A 20,748-nucleotide genomic window follows, 5' to 3' on the forward strand; every position below is an offset into this window, starting at 1 on the left:
CCCCCTCCCTCTCTTCCCCGTGTCTCCAGGTCCGCCCCGAATCAGACCCATGCGGGACATCACAGCAGTAGCAGGCAGGAACACCTACATAACGTGCCGTGTCATTGGCTACCCATATTACTCTATCAAGTGGCTGAAGGACGGCATGCAGCTGCCTGATAATCACCGTCAAGTGGTGTTTGAGAACGGCACCCTGCGGCTAACGGACGTCCAGAAGGGCGCAGATGAGGGCACCTACCTGTGTAGTGTTCTGATCCAGCCCCAGGTGTCGATCAACCAGACTGTCCATGTCACTGTCAAAGGTGAGAAGAACAATTCCAATGGACACAACCGCACAAGGAATGTTTTTAGAAAAAAAAAATCCTATTGTAACATCGAAAGAATGTGAACCAACTGACAGTATTACAGCATTAATCTGCACACACACACTTGTATGCAAAATAGCAACGTTGTGAGTGTATTGTAGGTTACAAATGTTAGTATCTGCTATCATCAGCATTGTTAAAGAGAAGAAAAAATTGGAAGTGTGGAATCATGATGTTTTATTGTGTGTTTCATGATAGATTCATGTTTCAGTGTGTCTGGATTTTGTTTTGACTGAGTGGGGTAACGATGGTAGCAGGGCAGCTGCAGAGGTGTTTAAGGGTGTGTGCATGCGCCTGTGTGAGTGTGTCTCTGATTTAATTAGATGAATAATAATGAAGCCTAGATTAAATCCCCCAGATGTCTCAGCTGTAGTACCCCCACCCCAACCTCCATTACTATGGCAACGGAATGACTTCCTCCTGCCAACTGGATTCTAACCAGAGCAGCTATTATGGGCTGCAGGAGATGGAGGTTGAAGGGGGGGAAGAAGAAGGGCCTACTGGCCAATGACCTTCCCTCGCTCTCAGCATTGCTCCAGATGGCCACGCTGCCACTCCTCCACATCTATCGCTGCCTTTATTCCACTGAGCCGCTGCACTCTCCCTCTCTCCCCAGTGCCGCCGCTCATCCAGCCCTTCGATATCCCCTCTACCTCAGTAGGGAAGCTCATGTACATCGCCTGTGTGGTGTCATCCGGGGACATGCCCATACGCATCACCTGGCACAAAGACGGCCAGCTCATCGTGCCAGGTTCTGCCTCTGGCGTTGCAATAGAGACCAAAGAGTTCATGAGCTCCCTGCAAATCTCCAAGGTGACACTGAAGCACAACGGAAACTACACCTGCATCGCCAGCAATGCCGCCGCTACCGTCAGCTGGGAAAGACAGTTGATTGTTACTGGTGAGGGATTGAGCGAGCAGAGAATGGCATGATGATGAATTAGGTCAGATTGGATGTTATAGCTAATGTGCATTGGGACCTTAGAATTGGCTGCTATTTCAAGAACATCCCCATTTTACAGTTAGATTTCTTTCATACAAGATAATTGCAACTTTTCCTCTCTCAGTACCACCACGGTTTGTGGTGCAGCCCAACAACCAGGATTGTATCTACGGCAAAGCTGGAGTTCTCAATTGCTCCGTTGAGGGTTACCCACCTCCAAAAGTCATGTGGAAACATGCCAAAGGTAAAATCAACACATCATTCGATTGAATAACAATAGCAAGAATACATCAACAAGGAAAATGAGGCCAGAATATCTATAAACTTTGTTTTGTCATGCAGGTGTAGGAAACCCTCAACAGTACCATCCAGTCCCTCTAACTGGCCGCATCCAGATCATGTCAAACGGTTCTCTGCTCATCCGACATGTGCTGGAGGATGACCGTGGGTACTACCTTTGTCAGGCCTCCAACGGAGTGGGTTCAGACATCAGTAAGAGCATGATCCTCACTGTCAAGAGTAAGTGCCAATCATTCTCTCCTTAGCTTCGACACAGTTCTTTTCACAAGCACAACACCAGGATTGCACATTCTGTGTACAGAGACAAGCCTGAGATTTTTGGGTGAGGAATCAACTCCTCTAAGATGCATTTTTGCCCCGGGCTAGTATGGCCTCCACCGAACCTCACAAAACCTTGCTTCTGTCCTGAAGTGCGGGTATGTTTACTACTGATGGACGTGTTCCTTCTGCCTGTCTGTGTGCTCCTCAATGTTTGGCAGGGAAAAGGGCTGATGAATTAGTGATGAAAACAAAACCACAGGAAAACCTACAATCAATAATCTATGTCTGGGCAATGGAGGAGAGATAGAAGCAGGAGTATGAAAGAAGAGAGGAAGGAGGAAGGAGGTGGTGCAGGAGGGCCAGTGGGGCTTGAAGCGTGAAATGAAAATGGAGAATGAAGGGCAGAAATAGAGATGTCTACACATCTGCAATATATCCTCTGTTTCCAATACCACATCCCCGCTCTCTTGTCTCATTACACCATATCATACTATTTGTCACACTGACGTGTGTCTATATTTCTGCTCAGTTCCTGCCATGATCACTAGTCACCCCAACACCACCATGGCAAGGAAGGGCCAGACCAAAGAGTTGAACTGCACAGCTCGTGGTGAGCAGCCTATCATCATCCGCTGGGAGAGGGGGGACACTGTCATCGACGCCGAGAGGAACCCCCGTTACTCTATCACCATCAACAAGAAGGGAGACGAAGTCATTTCTACCCTAAAGGTCAGATACAGAATATGACAGTGAGCAGACCCTGAGCTCACTTAGAAGATGTAATCCCTTGCTGTAATTAACTGTCAACCTTTTCACACTTTTATGTGTCAAAATGTTCATTTTAGTTGTACTGGAATTGATATTTCACCATAAATCTGTACTCAAAATATGTTATTGGAAATTCTGTATATGATACAAATAAGAAATAGCAGTTTACAGGTTGTTGTTTTTTTTTTTTTTGTATTTACACAATTTTCAGTATATTTGCAAAAGGGGCAATCATGAAATAATTGTTCTGATTATCTCCCAAAAGTGCATTTACCAAAATGTATGACTGTGGTATCAACTCTCTTTTCAATTCCCGTGCAAGGGGAAGACTAGATGTTAAAATGTTGAGCTACATTTAGTTAAGTAACTACAATGGAGACATGATTTTTATTAGAAAACGAGAGCCAGCTCAGTGTTAGCTGAGTGAATTTATTCAGAGGATTTTGTTGATTTGTATTGTTGTTGTTGTTGTGTCTTTTTTGTGAATATTGTTGCACATTGTAACATCGGTCTGTTTGTGTTGATGCTGACAGCTGAACCCAGCAGAGAGAGGAGATTCTGTCTTCTTCTCCTGCCACGCCATCAACTCCTACGGAGAAGGTCGAGGACTCATCCAACTCACTGTGCAAGGTCTCCCTATCCCTTACATACAGATCACGTCAATATGATAAAGCTCTAAAGCAGCACACATGGTTACAGTCCAGTAGAGAAGTCCTGTAAAATCCCTCCTCTCCTCAGCAAGCACTCACCTGTTCTTCACACACACAGAACCACCGGACCCCCCTGAGCTAGAAGTGAGGGAGGTGAAGGACCGGAGCATGAACCTACGCTGGATCCAAAGGTTTGATGGAAACAGCATCATCACCAGCTATGATATTGAGTACAAGAACAAGTCTGGTACGTATCCAGAACTGAAACCTTCATGTCAGAATTTGACAGTATGACACATGTCTTAAAACTCAAAAAAAAAAACTTTGTCCATTTAACAGACACTTGGGACCACATGTACACAACCAGGAACATCTCACCCACCAACAACCAAGCCAACATAGTAGAGCTGCACCCGGCTTGTGTTTACAGCATCCGCATGTATTCCTACAACAAGATTGGCCGGAGCCTTCCAAGCAAGGAGCTCACAATTAGTACAGAGGAAGCACGTAAGTGATTGTTGTCCCCTCTGAAAACTGGTCTTCATAAGGAGCAGGGCTTTGGTAGTAACACTTGATTTAACATCCTCCTCCAACAGCACCTGATGGGCCACCAATGGATGTCATTCTCCAGCCGATGACATCACAGAGCATTCGTGTTACATGGAGGGTAAATCAATGATCTGTTCTTTAAATTTAAAATCTTCAAATCATTCACAAAGGGTGTGGGACTTTAAAAATGGTAGAAAGTGGAACAGGCCCAGTTGCAGGCTTATATCCTAAAACAATGTTCCTGCTCACTAGACTTTACACAACATTTCGCAAAATAATCTCAAATAGTTTTAAAGAACAACTTCATTTTATCTCCTCCAGGCTCCTAAGAAGGAGCTGCAGAACGGTGTGATCCGGGGCTACCAGATCGGCTACAGAGAGAACGGTCCGGGCAGCAACGGCCAGTACAGCATCGTAGAGATGAAGGCTACCGGAGACAGTGAAGTGTACACCTTGGATAACCTAAAGAAGTTTGCCCAGTACGGGGTCGTGGTCCAGGCCTTCAACAGAGCTGGGACAGGCCCATCTAGTACTGAGATCAATGCTACCACGCTGGAGGATGGTAAGAGAGCTGGGAGAGGAAGCAGTAGGTGGTTAGATGAAGGAAAAGAAGGGTAAACATGACTTAGACTGCTGCTGTTGGATACAGTGGAGGAGAGAATGTGGGAGGACACGGGGGAGAGCAGAAATGAAAAGATTCACGCCGCTCATCTCTTTGATTTGTCAGTACATTGAGCACATAAATTAAAACAGCTAACATATAGACACACACATACACACACACACACACACACACACACACACACATGCTCAAACAAAATGGTAGAAATAAATTTGCAGCACATCCCCCATTATTCTTTCTACTTTAATTAGCACCCTCATTAGGCTGGTAGAAAGCGAGAGAGGAACAAGGAAGCCCATTACTCTCTAAATGTCTGCCCACTCCACCTCCTTCTTTTCCTCCTCTTCCTGCCATTGGTTCCCTCCTCGCCCTACTCATCCTCTTGTCTGTCTATTTCCATCTTAGATTTTTTTACACTGCTGATCCACTCGATTAGACAGGAATATACAGCCCTTCCATGTCTGTGTGGACAGTAATGATAGACACCCTGACCATGATAGCCCGTCTGATACTGCCTGTAGAAGTGCAATTACTTTAAAGATGAATGTTGTCTTTCTTCAGATTTTTATCCTCCACATCTCAGCTCACCCCACCCTCTTCATTTGCATTTTAACCCCTTAAGGTGTAGCTGTTTTACTATTCATGCTGCTCTCACTCAGTGCTCTTCTATCACCCTCCCTTCACCTCCTTTCATTCGCCTCTTCACGCTCTAAAAGCTAGCAGAGAACAAGAAGCCATTGAGAGCTAATTTGAGCTAATTTGTTTCTACAGAGATTGCCTGTGGGTTGATCAATCAGGTCTTCTTAACGACAGCAATGACCTAGGACTTTTATATGCAAAAATTATAACCTCAAAATGCATATATTATGCTGTGTAGCACTAACATTCACTCCCTGCTTTCCCTCCAGTGCCCAGTGAGCCTCCCCAGAACGTAAGAGCCATCTCCGTGACGTCGGACGAGGCGGTGATCACATGGGCAGAGCCTCCACGGCTGACGCTGCACGGTGTGCTGAAAGGCTACCGGGTTGTGTTTTGGTCCCTCTTCCCTGACGGAGGTGGGTGCTGTGGGGGCCAGGCCCAGTGGCCAATGCAGAGTAATTATTATCTATCTCATTCTAAACTTCACCGACCCACCCAACCACCCACCTCTCTGTCAGTGTTGTGAGTCAGTAACGTTTGTCAGCACCTATCTCATAAAGCACTTCCTGTTCCTGTGTATCTGATTTTGTCCATGTTACTTTAATTGATTACTAATGGTCAATAAGATTACTGCAGATACATGCATGTTTCCTCTGTCTGTGCAATGTCGATTTATGGAGCTGAGTTACATTGCTACAAACCTTTGACACCTTGAAATGATACATTTGTTTTTTATGCAAAAATTAGTGATGGAGTAAAGGCCTCCTGTGTGTGAATGTGGCCTCAAAGCAATTTCCTGTGAGGATCAATAAAGTGTCTATATAGCAATCAATGGTAAAATTAAATGTCAGCATCACTGAATCAATGGTCAAGTAAATCCTGTAAAAGATTCTTTGTCATGGTGGACAAACACATCCCCTGGTTCGACAACATTTTGCATTGATTACTACTGATGAAGCAAAGGAACATAGGCTGATTTGGGTGGTGGTTATGACTGACAAACACCAGACTTTGCAGCAGTAGACAGGTGTGAGTCTTTACAATAAACCCAACCCCAGATATTTTCATAACCTTGACTGGGCGTTGTCCTTGCCTGAGCCTAAACTTTGTTTAGGGAGAGGAGCGCTAGAGTTCAAGTCCCATGAATAACACAGTTTCACTCTAACCCACAGTATTTGGTGGGCTTTAAGTGTCAGTTTTGTTTTAAGTGAGATTGTTCAAAGTAGTTATCCATGGTAAAGATTTTAACTTCACAAGATTTGAGTCAGTGTGAACAGAAGAAACGTGTGTTCCCCATCAAAGGATTTACTTCCTACTGCTAATGTTTCGATGGTGGTGACACATAATTTTAACAGGTTGTGGTCATTTTCATAGTCAGTTTCACAGATATCTGCAATATCTGTTGGTTTTTCATAGTTATGTTCAACTACTATGTGATGTCAGTTGAATCTTGGTGAGGGCAGCTTTGGTCACAAGATGAGACTTTTTCAAAGCATGTTAAGCATGTATCTAGTTGTATCTGTCGTTTTGTTGGAGACAGGTTTGTTCTGTGTTAACTTTCCAAAAACGTAATACCTTTTAAGCCTTTGTTTCTTTCTTCTTTCCTCAGAATGGGGAGAGATGCAGAATATCACCACCACGCGAGAGCAGGTGGAGCTGCGAGGGCTGGAGAAGTTCACCAATTACAGTGTTCAGGTTCTGGCCTATACTCAAGCTGGAGATGGGGTCCGCAGCAACGTCCTGTACATCCAAACCCGCGAGGACCGTGAGTACGAATACAAATACAAAAAAAACCTCACAATATAATAAGATGTTAATTTGTTCATTCATATACTCAAGTAAACAAATGTCCAAAAAAAAAAGGGAAGCAGGCATTGTGCTCGAAGGGTAAAGTGGTTAGGAGAGTAAATAAAAGGGTGCTGGGTTCTGTCTTACACCCATGACAAAAGCTCATTTGTGCTAGGAAGCTCCATTAGCAGTGCTAATGAGAATTAAGAGGCTTTAGGCCCACGGCTTGGGGCAGAGGAAGGCCTGGTGGGAGAGGCTGGGAGGGGAGGAAGGGTGCTCTCTCACAGCATATAACATACAGGAGTCAGCCGTCAGCCAGTGCCTGCATCCTTTGCACCAGCTCTCTTGCCATAGGCACAGGGATTAACTCCTTTTGGATTAGAAAGAATTAATTTTGTGCTTACACCATTGGAGGAGGGATTACTGTCAGATCCATGTCTCTTTATGGAGAAGGGGAGGGTCTGGGTGGGTTAGGGTAACATGGGTTGAAGATGGGAAGATTAAAAAAAACATGATCATTCAGCCTATTGTGGGTTGATGAAGTGAATGAAGCAACAGAAATGTCGTAGCAGCAAAAATTTAACTTCTGAGGCAAATCCCCTTTTAGGATGACTGCTATATTTAGTTTTCAGGGTATTTGTTTGAGAGTACTAGTCCTTTACTGTGGCATATTCCCCCTCCGATTGGTACAGGAGACCATAATACATTCACAGAGTTCCATTGTGCCTCTTCTCCCCATCACACCGCCATGCTGGCTGTGTAGCAGACTGTCTGGGCAGATTTTGGGCACCAGATGGGACTTAACTACCACCCCACCCCTTCCCTACTGCCACTCCTACTTTGACATAGAGGACCAGTTATGATAATGAAGACGGCCTCCCCTGTCCCTCGGTACTGCCAACCATCATGACTCCCCCAGGAACTGCACCCATCATTCTTGCCATTCTTTCATCCCCGCCTCTCGCTCTTAAACCCACCCTCCCTACATGTATAGTGTGTTGTTTTTATCCCTGCTCGTGTAAAGTGCAGGATGAAGGAGTCCAAGGGCATTTACTTGCTGAATGACTAGATCAGGGGGCCTCACATACAGGGAAAAAAGGAATCGGGGGTGGATTTAAGAGGGCTTGGTATTACACAGCGGTGCCTCCTTCTGCAGACCCCAGATGAGGCCCGCTGTCAGGCGTGCCTAATATTTATGTTGGGGATTGAATTGGCTTGACACTGTGAACCCTATACTGTAAGGAATATGAGACAAAGGCATTATTGTGCCCTTTTTGCTGTATCCAGTATCCTGATGTGCTTTCCTGCATGCGTTTTAATGGCTTTAGCTTGATTACTTGTAATCAGAGTATTAAGAAGCGTCCAGTGCCAAACAGAAGTGGCTAACAGAGGATCAGACTCTCGAGTCTAATCTGTTGGTGGGTTCGGGAGTAACGTGAATGCTGGGTGTCGCACTGTCAGAACTGCTGACCAATGTCTGAATGAACATATGTCACCACCACCCATCCACTTCTTTCAAGTCCTCCCAGAGCGGCTTAGCACAGGATAAGACCAGAAATCTGCAAACAAGCCTGATCACTTTAATAGGCATTCGACACCCAGCACGGCCCCATATACACAAAAACACACATGGATCTGCCCGCCCTGCTGATGAGCCTGTGTGTTCTCTGCAGTTCCTGGTCCGCCGGCTGGCATCAAAGCCGTCCCCTCATCACTGAGTAGTGTGGTTGTGTCCTGGTTACCTCCTCACAAACCCAATGGTGTCATCCGCAAGTACACCATCTACTGCTCCAGTCCAGGGTCTGGACAGCCGGTAAGTCCTGCCTCTGTCGGTGTGATTCTTGAGGGGCCTTGAGAAAATGTCTGGATGATTGCAAATTTGATTTAAATTTTTTTTAAATCATCAGTGTAACGGTTGGTCTTAATTGAACCCGGATGTGTGTGTGTGTGTGTGTGTGTGTGTGTGTGTGTGTCTATAAATATGTATTTTTGTGTCATTCTTTCACCGTGTTTGCACCATCGCTTTATTTCCTGCCCTCCCAGATGAACAGATGAGGTTGTCTTGGCAACGTGATGAGACGTAGATATGCAAATGAGGCAGAGAACAAGCTCGCACATGCACACTGCCGCATCAGAAACACACACACACACATATCACATTTCAACATTTTCTATTTATACACTCATTGTGGCATTTCAGATTTGGTGAGATCATGTGCACGCAAACACAAGCGCACGGTGAAATCTGATACCAGGCTGGAATCTCACTTTCATATTATTCATAAATACTCCTCCATTTCTGTGCATGAGTGCCATGTAAATGAGCACAGGGAGGGAGGGAGGGGAAACGACAGAGGTTGAGAGAAAGACACACCATTAGAGGTAGGGAGAGACCGGGGGGAAATGGGGGAAAAAGAGAGGGATGAGGAGAGAGGAAGAGAGGGAGAGAGTGACAGACAGGAAAGGGAGAAGGGAGGAGCAGAGGAGGGTATCAGTCACATCGAGATGAGAGTGCTTTTGTCCGTCTTTTCATTATCTCCCTGTATCACTCCCTGGATCACCACAACACAGCCGCTATTCTGGAGGAATGTTTGCACCCCCTGCACGCGCGCACACACACACACACACACACACACACACACACACACACACACACACACACACACACACACACACCATCCCCTCATCCTCTCGTTTCCACTGATCTAGACAGAAAGGGATAGGGGAAAAGAGGGAAGAGCAAATGGTGAAAGAAACTGAAGATGAGCACTAAGAGAGGAACAGATTAAAGAGATAGAGGAAGAGATCGAGTTGAGAGAAAACATTTTTTTTACACGCGTTGGCTCGTGTATGTTTGTCCGCTTGCAGGTGCATGTGTGAATATGAATCTAAAGATGTTTGTAGCAAAATAACACAAATATGTAATTTAATCCAAGTGAATAAATCTGCCTTATTTCCTCATTCTATATCAGCAATCAATAGATCTTCAGAATAAAAGCCTGCAATAATTTTAGTGACACCTCTCAGGGTTTAGGTCAGTTGTTTACAGGACAACAAAAATCAACACTGAAAATAAGAATAATGAAGAAAACATAAGGTAGAAAATTGTTTGCATAAATGAATTTAAATTCACATTTTAAATATAAATCCCTGGTTCTCAAATAGCTGAATAAATCTAGGATAGGATTTTAAATATGTTTGATGTTACCTAGTAAATATTGAATAAATATTTTGATTAAAACATGAGCCACAAGTTAACAAAAAATAAGAAAATAAACACAAAAATACATTTCCCAAAACAAAATTATATTTAAATGTATCTATGTATCTATTTATTCTTGTATTTCCCTGTACTGACATGTCATTGAGTTTATTCCTGCATTTTATTTTTAAGAGTGTAAGATGTTAATTAATCGACTTGATTCAAGAAATATAGTGTTGTTGGTAACGTGTGTGGCCCCCCCCTAACTTTCTGTAATGTTTACAGGCCAAAGGTGTGTTTTTCATTGTTTCTAGAATGACATAACTCTAAAATTTCCCAAAAGAGGAAACTGCTTTACAAACAATTACAGTTTCATAGTGTATATTTTCGCTGTGTATATTTTGAGATGTTATTGTATGAAAACACAGCTGTCAATGGTCAAATGAATGTTGGACATATTATGTTCTTGTGAAGTTCCTACCCTAACTAGTCAAAAAAATAACCTTGAAAATGACCCGTTGGAGGAATTTTTTTGCCAGAGAACGTTTTCTCTCATTCTAGCTGTCGAGCTGTTTGAGGAGCAGCCACCCATCCTGTCAGTCTCTGGTTTGCTAACTTTTGTGCCCCCCTGTCTCAGGCGCCCAGTGAGTATGAGGCCAACCCAGAGATGCTCTTCTATCGGATCACACACCTTAGCCGGGGCAAACAATACCACATCTGGGCTGCAGCCGTGACTACTGCTGGCCGAGGCAACATCAGCGCAAAGGTCACAGTGGAGCCTGCTGGGAAAGGTGGGTCCTGGAGGGCAGACCTGTAACAGAGGGATCTCTGTAAAGGTTAGGAGGGAGGGTGCGCTTAAGATGGCTATTAAACAGCAACATGATCTCCTGTACACAGATCACTTTCATCACCATCTCTCCTTCTTTCTGTCTTCTCTCTTCACTATTGATTGACAGCCGTTGTATTGATTGAGTACCAGCTATGTGGCAAGAAACGCTGTTGTTAATTATGTGGTGATGAACAGGGCCTATCTAGTAAAATGACCCTTGGGGAGAGAGGTAGCAGGAGAGAATCAATAGAGGGGAGGATCTATGGAGTAAAGATAGACTGAAACTAGGAGGTTAGAGGAGGGGCTCAGCTGTGAATAAAGGCCTTTCCCCTCAGACAAACTGGGCCACTCATTCAGCAAACAACAGATGGGGGGGTGCGAGGGGGGGGTCTAAGACACCCATGAGACAGAAGAAGAAAGACAGTGTGGTGAGAGAAATGCTGACGTGGATCATGTTTTGACTTGTCCTTGTCTCAGTATGTGTAAAAGTCTTATTTAATCTGTTTATTGTGTGCAGTCCCGGCTAAAATCCTGTCCTTCGGGGGCACAGTGACCACACCCTGGATGAAGGAAGTGCGTCTCCCATGCAGCTCAGTTGGAGAGCCAGCCCCCAGTATCAAATGGACCAAAGACAGGTCAGAGCTCCTCATAGATAACTTAAATGTCAGCATCAAGAAAAGGGAAAAACAGATAAAGATGAATAACTAACATGTGTAACTGTCTGCTATTTTATCAGTGAGGACTCTGCCATTCCAGTGACAGCGGACAGTCAGCGGCAGATCTTATCCAACGGTACATTGGTGCTACGGTCCGTCAAAGCAGAAGATTCCGGGTACTACACCTGCACAGCCACCAACACCCTGGGCTTTGACACCATTATTGTCAATCTTGTTGTTCAAGGTAAGGAGTGAAACTGACCAGTGATCTGCATGCTAACTGCTGTTTCTGCTCACTCGTGGAGTCACTGTGTGTGTGTGTGTGTGTGTGTGTGTGTGTGTGTGTGTGTGTGTGTGTGTGTGTGTGTGTGTGTGTGTGTGTGTGTGTGCGCGTGCGTGCAGTTCCTCCTGACCAGCCCCGTCTGACCGTCTCCACTACCTCCACCTCCTCCATCACCCTGGCTTGGATCCCTGGGGACAACGGTGGAAGCTCCATCAGGGGTATGATCATCCATCCTCCAGATTTCCCATGAAAAGACATCAGTAACAATTCAGCACAGATGCTTTATTGCTGCATAGAATATTGTAAAGTGTTAAACTTGTTTCTGGGTAAAAAAAAAAGAAAAAGAAAAAAAAAGAACTGGTAAATTGTTTGCAGGTAATTGCTGCCCTCTGGTGTCCAAAAGATGCAACAGCTAAAAGGCTCCTCCATATTTGGATTTGCTTAGTTTGAAAGTGCTTGTGTCTGATATAAAGCTGTAATCCTGCAGGGTTTGTGCTGCAGTATTCTGTGGACAACACAGAGGAATGGAGGGACGTGTTCATCAGTTCAAGTGAACGTTCCTTCAGGTTGGACAACTTGCGCTGCGGAACTTGGTACAAGGTCAAATTGGCCGCAAAGAACAGCGTGGGTTCAGGACGCATCAGTGAGATCATTGAGGCTAAAACCCATGGCAGAGGTGAGGAGTGGTTCTTGAAGCATTGCAGACATACAGGAATGACTGGAACTCTGGGATTTTGTAAAAGAAAAAAAGGCTGCAGCAAAACACTTCTTTGCTGAATGTGACCCATCATCAATGGTTTATTTTGCTAAATCTTGAATTCCTACTTGATGTTTACAGAGCCGGTGTTCAACAAGGACCAACCGCTGCTCACCCACATCAACTCCACTCATGCGGGGCTCAACCTACAGGGCTGGACCAGTGGGGGCTGCCCCATCACTGACTTGATGCTGGACTTTAGGCCCAAAGGTACCTGGGCCTGGCAGAGCCTCAAGGCTAACTCCACCAATCAGCTCTTCCTCAGCGAGCTGCGTGAGGCCACCTGGTATGAGCTCAAAATGAAGGCATGCAACAGTGCTGGGTGTGGTAACCAGAGCTCCCAGTTTGCCACTACTGACTATGATGGCAGTAAGTGTCTAGTGTTCACTGTCCAGATCTCAGTAGCTGTTTTTCACTAGTTTTGCATCATTGTTTTCCTTTTTCCATCTCTCTGACGCTGAATCTGTCAATTTTTACCATCTGCTCTCAACAGGTACCATCCCTCCTATCAAATCAGCCCGTGGTGAGGGGGACGATGTGAAAAAACTGTTCTCCATTGGCTCTCCTGTCATCCTGGTGACGTTGGGTGTTGCTTTGCTCTTCATTATCCGCAAGAAACGCAAGGAGAAAAGGCTTAAACGACTTAGAGGTGAGAGTAAGGAAATCATTCAGAGAGAGCGAGAGATCGATGCTGCGTTGTGTCATAGATCAATGTGACACCGAGTAAAAAGCTGAAATGATTAATATCACAGCCAATAATCTAACTTTGTCCTCTTATAGATGCTAAGAGCCTTGCTGAGATGCTCATCAGGTAAGTGAAAACTTTTATGGGAATAGTTTTTACATCCAATGTGGGGCGACCAGATGAAAGATTGGAAAACCTCATACAATAATACAAACCAGCCTGATCAAGTGTGTGTTTCTCTGTGTGTGCGCAGCAAGAACAATCGCAGCATAGACACACCTGTGAAGGGCCCCCCTCAAGGGCCAAGACTCCACATAGACATCCCGCGTGTTCAGCTGCTCATCGAGGACAAGGAGGGCATCAAACAGATAGGCATGTGACCTCCCTTAAACCTTAAAAGCTGTCGTTTTTGCATGCTCTAAAGTTATTTTAACAATATTTCCTCATCTTCTAGGAGAGGACAAGGCAGCAGTGCCAGTGACAGATACAGAGTTTAGCCAGTCAGTGAATCCTCAGAACTTCTGCACAGGCGTGTCTCTCCACCATCAAGCCCTCATCCAGAATTCAGGGCCCTTGATTGACATGTCAGACATACGACCCGGCACAAGTGAGTTTGTTCTGACATAAATATGAACTCTGTATCTAGTCGTTGGGAGAGTAAATACACAGATACACAGTGTCTGTACTGTTGCATGATCCCTGCAACCTCTCTCAGATCCAGTGTCCAGGAAGAGCATCAAGTCAGCTCACAGCTCCAGGAACAGATACTCCAGCCAGTGGACCCTGAGCCGACCCAGTCAGAGCCAGTCAACAGCCTCCGCAAGGACTCTGACGTCAGACTGGCGCACCATGGGCTCTCATGGCATCACTGCCACTGAGAGTGACAGTTACAGCGCCAGCCTCTCCCAAGACACAGGTATGTAAATTTCTGTCAGGGTTGACAGGACAAGGGCCTACTATTGTATGATGTCATCTCCATTTTTACACCAAGAGGTAGTTATTTTTGGGAAAGAAAGAAATATTTTTGACTGAAATTAAAATGAGACATCGATAGTATATTCAGTTTAATTTTGTAATTTAGGCTTAGCTCCTGCAAACATTTTTTGCCATAATTATGTTTTCATTTTTCTGTGTGTGTTTTTGGTCCAGATAAGGGTCGTAACAGCATGGTGTCAACAGAGAGCGCCTCGTCCACGTACGAGGAGCTGGCAAGGGCCTACGAACACGCCAAACTGGAGGAGCACCTGCAGCATGCCAAGTTTACCATTACAGAGTGTTTCATCTCGGACAGCTCATCTGACCAAATGACCACAGGTACCAACGACCCTGCAGACAGCATGACCTCCCTCAGCACGCCGTCGGAACCAGGCATCTGCCGCTTCACAGCCTCACCACCCAAACCACAGGACTACGATCGCGGTAAAAATGTGGCTGTGCCCATTCCCCACCGTGCTAACAAAAGTAAGTATACACTGATGAGAGGGCGCATGACAATAAAAAGGCATTTTCTTGTGTTTTTTGCACTACATCCAAAAAAATATGTGTTAGTCAACAGCCTGAACCCAAACCATGATGAGCAAATCACCAAATACATTCCGCATATATGTACTGTGTCTATATATTAGATTCATCAAAGTATCCCAGTTGTCCGGAACCAGTTTTGTTCCCAGAAGCAGGCTTGTAAATGTCTGAATACTTGCTATGCATACTCATTGTTGTTGTCAGAACAAGGAAGAATGTTTAGCTACTGCTGACTGACTCCTCTCTTGCCCTCTCAGGTGAGTTCTGCAACCTTCCCCTCTACATGAAGACAGACCCATTCTTCCGCAAGCAAGGAGAGCTGCATGATCCGTGCCCAGCTGTGCCACCGCGGGAAGCTTCAATCCGCAGCCTGACGCAGCGGGCGTATCACACCCAGGGCCGCCACAAGACTCTAGACTCTGCCAAGCAGCAGGCCCTGACGCTGGGCCATTCTGGACTGGGCAGCTTGGGTGCGAGTTCGGGCACCGCCACCTTGCCTCAAAGGACTCTCACCATGCCCAGTTCCAACACCGCAGCTACAGCTTCCACTTCCAGCACGAGCAGCAACCCCACCAACAGTAACAAGGTGGGGGGCTCCAGAGACTCGCTGCTCGAGAGCAGCTCCTCTGCACTGGGGAGACTGCAGAAACAGAGTGTGGGGGCCTACTCCAAGTCATACACGCTGGTGTAGTCTGCTCTCCTGCACAGACTTGACTGCTGTCCCACTCCTCAGCCAGCCCCACTCTGGTACTCTTCAGTCTGGGCCAGAAAGGGTGCTCACCCAACTTTGTTCAAACCCAACTAACGGTGAACTCCCCAGCGCCCTGTCCAGGGTTCTCGGGCCAGATGTTGTCCCAGACAGAGACCCAGCTAACCTTACTTTTTCATGTTCACCTGGGACAAAGAACTACTAACTCACACTAACAGTTCCAGGCGGCTGGTGCTCTGCCCCGATCAGCTCTCGTGGGAGTTGCACAGCAAAAAAAAAAAAAAAAAAGTGAGAGATTCGGTGGTCATTTGGAAATATTGACTATAACCGAGGAGCCAAACACTCCATGTTTATGATATTGAGGACTACGATAGCCAGTATGAAGCTGTGTGGCCATCCCGTGTCTCATACACACACACATACTGTTCTTCATAGTTTGAGTATTGCTGTCAATTGGGAGGACTTCCAGTTTAAGTTCCCTATTCTTCCTGTATCTTTCACCCTTTATGTGTCTCTTAAAAGTCCCAAATTTTCTCTTCATGGTTATTCCAACAGAAATTATTCAGGTTCACTTCGCAGAAAGATCAAATCTCTTTCTCTTCAATGATCTCCACACATCTCTCTCCAGCTAAACAGTGTCTGACTTGATCAACAAATCACGACAACCCAAATGAACCAGCTGTCATTTCTCACATTACAAATAGAGAGTATTTGGTATTATAAAGAATTTACATATATATTTCTATGTAGGTATATTGACATTTAAGTGAAATTATGGAAAAGTATAAATTGTATGTACTACAATAGAGTGGTAGTATATACAGCAATTTAATGTCAAATTAAAGAATGAGACAATCGCTCAATCATGGAATTTAAAAAGAAAGAATAGATCAATTTTTAAAAGGTCGGACTAAAGAAAGACAAAGAGTTTAGCATATGTACAGGATGTTCTGTTTGTTACTGTATGTAGACAAACTAAGGAAGAGTTACTCTTCTTGTGTGGACAGAAAGTGTCCCCGTGTTGAGATGGTAAAAAGCCACATAGGCTGCATATTTCAGTAAAGGCGGACTGGCGGGGTGAATACATTGACCTCCATGGTTATAGGTAAGCATTTAATGGTAAACAGTTAGGATCCAGTAATAAGTGTGAATGGCATGAAGCGACCCCAGTTGTTATAGATATTTGACTGTTTCACCACCCCGTCAGCCCACCTGAGCTCCTCACAGAAAGAAGGACAACTCGCAGAAGGAATCCCGGTCATGATGTGAATGAGGTAAAGTAATATAATGTTGAGAGATGTTATATGTCAGGGATTTCAGTTGTGAAAATGATATATTGTTCACTCAATTGATACCTTTATTATTACCCTGTCTGAAGTACCATTCATGTCCCACTTTCTCTCCGTAACCCTCCATGTACATTCACACAAGAACCGAGTGGAATGTCTCTCTGAAACATCTCCATGATAGTGTTTTGTGGTTTATTTTTATTTGTCCATTTTTCCTTTGTTTGTTTAGGGAAGGGGATGTTTTTTTGTTCTGTTCATTTTGATTTATAATTTTCATTTCTGGGGGTTTTTGACTATAAGGTATGTGGCCTGTGGCTTAAACCAGTTCAGCCAAATGAAATCAGGGACTTGCAGCTCTTTTGGTCACACAAACTATTATTGTGTATATACGGGACCGGAGTCAGAGTGGAAACCTGATGCATTCAGGCTCCTGTCCTTTAACCCCTCAAATAAATTGAAGTAAAATAAATCATGATACCCTAAACATATTAGACGCATCATCGCTACCTTTGTCAGTGTTGTTTATAGATTAAGTCTTGTACATAAAACACAGTTTTGTATGAAGAGCTATTTTCGTCAGAATAATTCAAGGGACACATCAGGGTTGAATGCCCCAATTTCAAAAACTGAAATAGTTATCAAAAGTAAAACAATTTATTTCTGAAATGGGCAAAACACACATTTTCCTTTCCCTTTATGTTTTTGATACTAATTTGTTGAATTTCTATTCTTTTTTTTAAAGGTCTTTTGATGTTGTCATTTGTCCTATTTCAATTTTTTTTTTTTTTTTAGTTATCATTATTTTGTATTTTGTTCATCCTCAAAAAAGTCATTGCATGCTTGCTAAAAGGGAAAACTGAAGGAAAAAATGTATGAAAATCAAAAACTAACAAAAAAAAAATGTTGAGGGTATCCCAAACATTTGTTTGAGTTGCTTGTTATAGCAATTGCTTGTGTTCAGAAGTACATTTTCTATGAAAAGAAAGCAAAAACTAAAAAGATCATTCTAACACCTTGTGCAATAAAGCTATCTTTCATACTTCACAGTTTCTGTCATTTTTGTTGAATTTTGTAAGCAAAATATCTGCAGCTCAATTCAAATTAGAAAATATAAATTGGTCACCGGCTGGCGATCAGGTGGAAATAATGCCTGGTTGAATATCGCAGATCACAAAAACCCCAACTGAAGATCTCTTCAGTCCTGTAGCCAGACTGACAGAGAGCCACAGCTCTGCTGAGCCAAGTGTTCCTGTTTCCCTGACTGGTAATGACATCATGAACTTTTTGGCAAAATCTGACTTCGTGAGAAAATTCTTCTCCTCCTGCCATCAGCTGACACCGTGTCATCTATGACCTCAGAAACCTTGGAGGCTGCTGTGGGCCCAGACATACACCCAGATAGCTTTTCTCCACTGACCTTCCTGATCTTAGAACAAGAATTCCTCTAAACCGTCCACCTGTCTCCTAGACCCCGTCCCAACTAAGCTGCTCAAAGACTCTCTACCCCGAGTTAGGGCCTCTCTCTTAGATATGATCAATGTGTCGCTGTTATCTGGTTACATCCCACAGCTCTTTAAAGTAGCAGTAATTAAACCCCTTCTCAAAAATCAACTCTGGATCCAGAAGTTTTGGCCAAGTACCGACCAATATCAAACTTCCTTTTCTCTGGAAAATTCTGGACAAAGCAGTTGCTTGTGACTTCCTTCACAGCAACAGCCTTTTGGAAGAATTTAAGTCTCGTGTCAGGGTTCATCATAGTACAGAAACAGCACGAGTCAAAGCTACCAGTGACCTTCTACTCGCATCAGATGAGGCACTGGTCTCTGTGCTGGTCTTAGATCTTAGTGCAGCTTCTGATACCACTGACCATCATATCCTTCTACAGAGACTGGAACATGACATTGGCATGAAAGGAACCATACTAAACTGGTATAGATCATATTTACTAGGTCGACGTCCCTTTGAACTTGTTAATGATAATTCCTCTGAGACCACTACGGTCAGTTATGGTGTTCGCAAGGGTCTGTGCTTGGACCAGTCCTCTTCACCCTATACCTGCTTCAGGTAGCAGGTATAGGGTGAAGACGTCACATAATAAGGAAAGACTTGATTAATTTACGATACGCAGCTGTACTTATCGGTGCATCCACATGAAACAAGTCCCCTGACTAAACTGGAGGCCTGTCTAAAAGAAATAGAACATGGATGACCCAAAATTTTCTTTCATTAGACTCTGACAAAACTGAAGTTATTGTGCTGGGCCCAAAATACCTTAGGACCACCTTATCTAATGAGAATGGTACCTTGGATGACATCACCCTGGCGGCCAGCCCTACCATAATGAGTCATCTTTGATCAGGATCTGTCCTTTCACTCCCACTTTAAACAAATCTCCAGGATGCCTTCTTTCATACATGTAACATCGCTAAAATGAGACACATCCTGTCTCAAAATAATGCAGGAAAAATAGTCCATGCTTTGTCACTTCCAGGCTGGATTGCTGTAATTCCCTCCTATCAGGCTGTACCAATAAGTCCCTAAAGACTCTCCAGCTGGTCCAAAACGCTGCTGCCCGCGTGTTGACGAGAACTGGTCAAAGAGACCGTGTCTTTCCTGTATTGGCTTCTCTGCATTGGCTCCCCGTCAAATTCAGGATGGAATTTAAAATTCTTCTTCTAATTTACAAAGTCCTCAACAATCAGTTATTAGTCATTCAGTCAGCTATCAGTTAATCATCTATCAGGCTCTCCTCCTGTGGAACCGTCTCCTAATTTCAGTCCGGTATGCAGACACCCTCTCTACCTTTAAGAGCAGGCTTACAACCTTCCTTTTTGATAAAGCTTATAGTTAGGTCTGGCTTAGGCTAGCCCTTAGATATGCTCTCGGCTTGGACTGCCGGGAGATCTCCCACTGGGCTTCCCTCTCCCCCTCTCTCTCCTCTCTGCCCTTCTATACTCATACGTGTTTCTAACTCGTCTTCTTCTCCGGAGCCTTTGGGCTTCCCCATTTCCCAGATTCCTGACTTATGCTGCTGCTGGAGGAGGCTTCAGACCAAGCTACCACCCTTAGCATCACCTGTTCACATCCCCGTGTCTCCCTCTTGATCTCTGCCCGTCTCTTTCCTTCTGTATATCTGTCTCGTTCCATTATCTGTCTTTGTCTCTGCCCCGCTCTCCTGCTGTCTTTCCTCCCGACCGGTCAAAGCAGACATTCCCATTGAGCCTGGATGTGCTTGATGTTCCTGCCTGTTCACTGACTAAGGATACGTACAAAAACAAATCATCATGTGGTGAGGGATCCAGACACTGTGGATGTGAACTGATGGATGGTGGACACATAAGACCCCCCCTGCCCCCGCCTTCCCCCATGCACTACAGCTATGCAACCACAAGATGGCATCTTAGCACTACATTTTACAGCCCCTCCAATGAGGATAACAGCTCCTGTGAGGAAAGTATTCTACTAAGAGGGCAGCCACACATGACGGTATGTAGTGAATAATTGATGTTTTTTCAAAGTCGCCTGCTGTAGCGCTCCACTACAGAAGAGGCAGTTCTACGTGACGTTTAGTATATTACAGGGGCTCTCAAACTAACCCCAAATTAAAGGTACCTGAGACTCATGACTCCAACATGCACCCAATTGTGGTTGGAGTGTACAAACACCGCACACACAAAACGCAACCAAATTCAAACTGATTTAAAATTCACGGGCTATTTTGATCATAGTTATACTATGTTTTTTTTTTACTTTATAAACAATGAATAATTTTTTTTAAAACTTTTCAATCTTTTTTTTATTCATGGGAATGAATTTGTGACGCCCCATCGATGACCCTCACCTTGGGAACCCCTGGTGTCTTGGAGGGGTGCATTCCATCACTGTAAATGGTCATTATCATTTTATATTAGGGCTCCCTTCAAAGCACTCAA

The 20,748-nt window shown here is 44.4% G+C and overlaps 1 protein-coding gene across 2 annotated transcripts in view; it reads left to right on the top strand.

Moving 5' to 3' along the window:
* LOC147248762 (cell adhesion molecule DSCAML1-like) overlaps window positions 1-17,823 on the top strand; it is a 51,443-nt gene extending 33,620 nt beyond the window's left edge. The window contains exons 8-33 of one of the 2 annotated variants that reach the window (XM_086179320.1): window positions 30-302; window positions 982-1,266; window positions 1,433-1,552; window positions 1,651-1,827; window positions 2,399-2,598; window positions 3,171-3,267; window positions 3,406-3,534; window positions 3,627-3,794; window positions 3,884-3,954; window positions 4,158-4,398; window positions 5,367-5,552; window positions 6,707-6,862; window positions 8,559-8,698; window positions 10,725-10,878; window positions 11,434-11,551; window positions 11,653-11,816; window positions 11,975-12,073; window positions 12,343-12,531; window positions 12,694-12,981; window positions 13,106-13,261; window positions 13,393-13,423; window positions 13,551-13,669; window positions 13,752-13,904; window positions 14,013-14,213; window positions 14,447-14,758; window positions 15,076-17,823. In XM_086179320.1, the coding sequence (XP_086035446.1) occupies window positions 30-302; window positions 982-1,266; window positions 1,433-1,552; window positions 1,651-1,827; window positions 2,399-2,598; window positions 3,171-3,267; window positions 3,406-3,534; window positions 3,627-3,794; window positions 3,884-3,954; window positions 4,158-4,398; window positions 5,367-5,552; window positions 6,707-6,862; window positions 8,559-8,698; window positions 10,725-10,878; window positions 11,434-11,551; window positions 11,653-11,816; window positions 11,975-12,073; window positions 12,343-12,531; window positions 12,694-12,981; window positions 13,106-13,261; window positions 13,393-13,423; window positions 13,551-13,669; window positions 13,752-13,904; window positions 14,013-14,213; window positions 14,447-14,758; window positions 15,076-15,509 (4,661 nt within the window). In that variant the 3' untranslated portion in view covers window positions 15,510-17,823. The remainder of the gene's footprint in view (window positions 1-29; window positions 303-981; window positions 1,267-1,432; window positions 1,553-1,650; window positions 1,828-2,398; window positions 2,599-3,170; window positions 3,268-3,405; window positions 3,535-3,626; window positions 3,795-3,883; window positions 3,955-4,157; window positions 4,399-5,366; window positions 5,553-6,706; window positions 6,863-8,558; window positions 8,699-10,724; window positions 10,879-11,433; window positions 11,552-11,652; window positions 11,817-11,974; window positions 12,074-12,342; window positions 12,532-12,693; window positions 12,982-13,105; window positions 13,262-13,392; window positions 13,424-13,550; window positions 13,670-13,751; window positions 13,905-14,012; window positions 14,214-14,446; window positions 14,759-15,075) is intronic. The other variant, XM_086179321.1, reaches the window with a different exon arrangement.
* The last annotated feature ends 2,925 nt before the right edge of the window (window positions 17,824-20,748 follow it).

Source organism: Aulostomus chinensis, chromosome 15 (assembly GCF_037954235.1).
Source record: "Aulostomus chinensis isolate RoL2024-O1b breed Wild chromosome 15, RoL_Achi_v1.0, whole genome shotgun sequence".
In the NCBI taxonomy this organism is placed as follows: Eukaryota; Metazoa; Chordata; class Actinopteri; order Syngnathiformes; family Aulostomidae; genus Aulostomus; species Aulostomus chinensis.